The following is a 4,320-nucleotide window of genomic DNA, read 5'->3' as shown; positions in this document are numbered from 1 at the left end:
ACCTGAGCCAAAGGCAGACGCTTAACGACTGAGCCACCCAGGCGCCGCGAATTAAGTACTTTTTTTAAAAAAAGATTTTATTTATTTATTTTACAGAGCAGGGGGGAGGAGCAGAGGGAGAGGGAGAAAGAGTCTCAAGAAGACTCCCTCCTGAGTGCAGAGACTGGCCTGGGGGCTGATCCCAGGACCCTGAGATCACCGGCCAAGCCTAAAACCAAGAGTTGGCAGCTGAACCGACTGGGCCACCCAGGCACCCCTGAATTAAGTACTCTTTACTTGTTATTCCCTCTTCTCCCCCTGGCGCCTGGGGGTGCAACAGAGCCTTCCATACCTAATGGCTGCCGTGGGTGGAGCTGAGGAATCAGCTTCTGTTCTAAGACATAAGGTCCTCCGTGTGTCCACAAACGTGGTCGCCCCTATAGCCTCTCCCAGCAGCCTTAAATTCTTCCTGTGCAGGTCCACCCTGCTTGGAATTACCTGCCTCATCCTGAGAAGGCCCTTCCTTCCCAGCCCTCCTGTCACTGTGCATCCATTCAACAGACACATAATGAGTATCTGTCAGGTGCCAGGAATTCACAGATATATCAGGGACTTTCTCTGTTCTCTCCCCTCCCCAAGCCCTTCCTCCTCCATTCCCATTTGTTCCTCGCGGCCCAGCCTAGGAGCCACCTCCTTCTTGAAGCCCTTCTAGATTTCTCTGGTCCTTTTGGTCTCTACCCCTCCTGTCCTCTCACAGCACTTCCTTTGCTCCTTTAATGTTGGAATGTTAGATCCTCTCTTCGTAAAACGTGGGTGCTAACTCCTCCAAACAGGGTAAGCGTGCAGCTCCAACAATTAAGCAAGCCCCGGTCCCGGCGCCCAGGGTACCGAGCACGCCCGCACATCCGTCCCAGAGTGTAATCGCTGAAAGTGAACCCTTCAAACCCTCTCTCCTACGAAAGGCGCCGCACTGCCCTTTCTCTCCTGACCGCCACTGACCTTGTCCTCCAGCCCCTGCAAAGCGAGGCTCAAGAGACCAGATCCGCGGGAAAACCAGCCCGAAGCTCGGGACAGGTGCCGAACACCTTAGCCCGGCAGGCCCCGCCCACAGCCCCGCCCCGGCTCAGTCCCCGCCCCCGGAAGCCCGCACCCGTTTCCCATTGGTTTGCGATCCGCCGAGGCCCGCCCCTCCGGGCCACGCCGCATCCTTCCCCTAGCCAGCCCCGCACGACCCCCGCCTGCCCTTCCAGGCCCGCCTCTCATTGGTGGGCGCCCGAGGAGCCCCGCCCCCGTGCCGTCACTTCCGGGCAGAGAAGCCTGCGGAAGGCGGAAGTGTGCGCTCAGAAGCGGTCGTGAGGACCCGCTGAGGTGTCCCCGGCTGGTACCCGGCTGCTTTTCCGCCTCTGGGCGCGGGGACACGGAGGCGGCCAGGGACAGCGAGTGGGGGACGATGCCATGAGGCAGCCGCAGGGCCTGGCGGGGTCTGGAGGTTGACCGTCCCTGCCGCCTTCCCGCGAGGCCCCCTCTTCCAGGCAGTCGCCCGTCCCTCTCGGGGTCTCGCATCCTCCGTGGTCCCAGAGCCTCGGACCGGGGCTCCCGGCCTCTAGACCCCGCGCTATGACCGCGGCCGCCGCCTCCAACTGGGGGCTGATCACGAACATAGTGAACAGCATAGTAGGGGTCAGTGTGCTCACCATGCCCTTCTGCTTCAAACAGGTGAGTCCAGCGGCACCGGGGTCGCCCCTGGCCGGCCCGGGCGCTCACCCGGCCGGGAGGCACCAGGGCTGGGGGAGGCGGCTGGGCGGGGTCTGCGGCCGCAATCAGACAGGATTCTGCCGTGAGAAGCCCGCGGCGCGGGAGCCGGCGGCACCTGTCGGCCTTGGCCTGAGGGTTCGCACAGTGAGTGATTTCAGATCGAGGTTCGGAAGTGGAAAGTGACCGCAGGGTTCCGTGTTCTTTCTCCTTATCATTGTGTTTTTTTTTTTTTTTTTTTAATTTTAAGTAATATTTAGGCCCAGCGTGGGGCTCGACCTCACGACCCTGACATCTGGGGTCAATTTCACCTGACTGAGCCGGCCGGGCGCCCCCTCTTTGCTACTATTTTTAAAAACTCTGACCCGACTGTACTTGCTTTCCGAGTACACGGGTCCAGCCCTGAGGGCCTTGGGACTAGGTTGGGGTGTTGGTTCCAAGGTGATCCCGCAATTTGCCAGATTGTGGGTTTCACCATATGTAAATGTTACCTCGGCTGAAAAAAATCTAAAATGTATTTAAAAAATGGGTGTCATGCCAACATTAAAGGCCACATGGAAAAAAGCCACCCTTTGTGCGGTGTGGACCATTTGGCTTCTGTTTAATCTGCAAATAAATGGGTATTTGGTGATTTACAAAAGGGAGGTTGGTGAGATTATCAAATTGGGCAGCTTCTTTCCTAAAAATGAACTCCTGGGCCTCACGTGTGCCAGGGCTGGAGTTGCTGCTCCCCCTTCGCACTGGAGAGGGCTGCTTGTGGGGGAGGAGGGGTGCCAGCCAAGGGAGGAGCAGGTGGGGCTGGGCAGGTGGCTGCAGGGCGCAAGGACCAGTCTTAGGGGATGAAACCAAATAGGGAGAAAAATGGAAATAAAATGAGCATTTTGAAACTGAAAGTGGGCACCCGTAGTTTAATTTTAGATTAACAAACACTTTGCCTTTTCATACTTAGCATCTTTGGGATAAAAATAGCACAAATTTTTTTTTTTAAAATCTGGAGTTTATTAATCCCCCACCTTGAGCCTACCAGCCTGAATTGCTTCCAGCTTCCCATATGGGTTATTGATAGCTGTGCTGGCAAACGTGTGGGCAGGAGGACAGGGACTCTGGCTGCTCTAGAGCCCCGGGGGCAGCATCTGTGACTAGCTCTGTGAATGCCAGCGTGCACGGCCACTCGCAGGCATTTCTGGAAGGACTACATGTCCCAGGGTGCACTGCGACTTGCCTGGCCCGGAACTGCCTCCTGGGGCATGTGTGTGGTTGGGCCTCTGTAGGTCCAAGGCTGCCACCCTCCACTTGGGTCTGTAAAGTGCCACGCAGCAGGGTTCTGGTGGGACTCCTGGGAAGTACGATTTTGGACCCAGGTGATTCAGCTGTGCACAGATTTGTGTCTGCCGAGTGGTGGGCACAAGGCCCCTGCCAGACTAACACGCCCAGGAAGAGCTCACACTTAGTGGTGGAGGCCCGCGTGCAAGCACAGGACCGCAAGGGGTCCCCCCTGTCCTGAGGGCCTAGCAGAGCGGGGGCAGCCTCTCATCTGGACGCAGCATCTTCTCCCTAGGAAGCCCTCGGCTGGAGCACTGAGGGAGGCCAGGGGGCAATTTGAGGATGTGTGTTGTTAGTGTTGGACAGCCATGTCATTTAAAAAAAAAATTGGTTTTGCATTTTTTTGTGCTTGTTTGATTTTAGTAACTTGGGTACTTTTCAAAAAAATTAACATTTCACTGAAGTATAACATGCATACAGAGAAGTGTCCTTTTGGGTGTATTCACGGCGAATTTTCAAAAAGTGAACAAACACGTGGAACTAGCTCCCAAATTAAGGAACAGCGCGCAGCCAGCACGCCCTCGTCCCTGCTGCTGGGCCCCCCGTCCCACCTCTAGCACCATAGATCCGTGGTACGTGGGTTGTCACTTTGCCTAAGTAGAAGCCTACTCTTAGGTGCCTTCTCCTGGCTACCTAGCGTTCCCGTCCGTGGCTGTCCTGCGGTTTATTGCTCTGCCTTTGCTAGGCATTCACGGCGTTTCCTCCCTGAGCTCTGCGAACACCTGCGCACAGGCTCTGACGCTGAGTGTGGCTTTCTCTGGGGTGTTTCTTGGAGCAGAGCAGCTGGATTGCACACACCTCCCGTAGAGGACACTTGTTTCTTCGGCTTTTATTTTTTTGCCTGCAAATATGTTTAATACACTTAGATTACACAGAGGTAGAGGGAGCAAGAAGGAAACGACATCTAAGTGAGTCCTCCAAGAATTCTTACAAAAGTCCCAGGCTGGTGGCAGCCGCTAGGAACCGAGGCACCACTGACGTTAGAAACGAACATAAAATTTTATAAAAGTCTGCTGATTGCAGCATTCAGGTACTTGTACAAAAGGAGGGCTCGCTCTGCAGGCTCCTGATTTGTGACAGGGACCCAGGTGCCTTACCTGGCACGGGATACCTGGAAGCCAGAGAAGAAAGACAGCTGGATTAAAAACACAGTCAAGGGAGTTCTCTATTGGTCTTGCCCCATGGGGGCACCAACGTTCAGTTTTTTCACTGCTCTCACCGCAATCTCAAAACCCAGTCCCAAGACCCTGTACTTATTTTTTTTTT

The 4,320-nt window shown here is 55.3% G+C and overlaps 1 protein-coding gene across 7 annotated transcripts in view; it reads left to right on the top strand.

Moving 5' to 3' along the window:
- The first annotated feature begins 1,300 nt into the window (after positions 1–1,300).
- Positions 1,301–4,320, top strand: part of SLC38A10 (solute carrier family 38 member 10) — a 42,659-nt gene continuing 39,639 nt past the window's right edge. For 5 of the 7 annotated variants that reach the window (XM_032429493.1, XM_032429490.1, XM_032429492.1 and 2 more), the window contains exon 1: positions 1,594–1,695. In XM_032429493.1, the coding sequence (XP_032285384.1) occupies positions 1,597–1,695 (99 nt within the window). In that variant the 5' untranslated portion in view covers positions 1,594–1,596. Of the gene's footprint in view, positions 1,696–4,320 lie in introns of all 7 variants that reach the window. The other 2 variants (XM_032429494.1, XM_032429488.1) reach the window with 1 other exon arrangement.

Source organism: Phoca vitulina, unplaced genomic scaffold, assembly GCF_004348235.1.
Source record: "Phoca vitulina isolate PV1807 unplaced genomic scaffold, GSC_HSeal_1.0 scaffold41, whole genome shotgun sequence".
In the NCBI taxonomy this organism is placed as follows: Eukaryota; Metazoa; Chordata; class Mammalia; order Carnivora; family Phocidae; genus Phoca; species Phoca vitulina.
The sequence above is the reverse complement of the archived record's forward strand: the minus strand, read 5'-3'. Positions and strand labels throughout refer to the sequence as shown.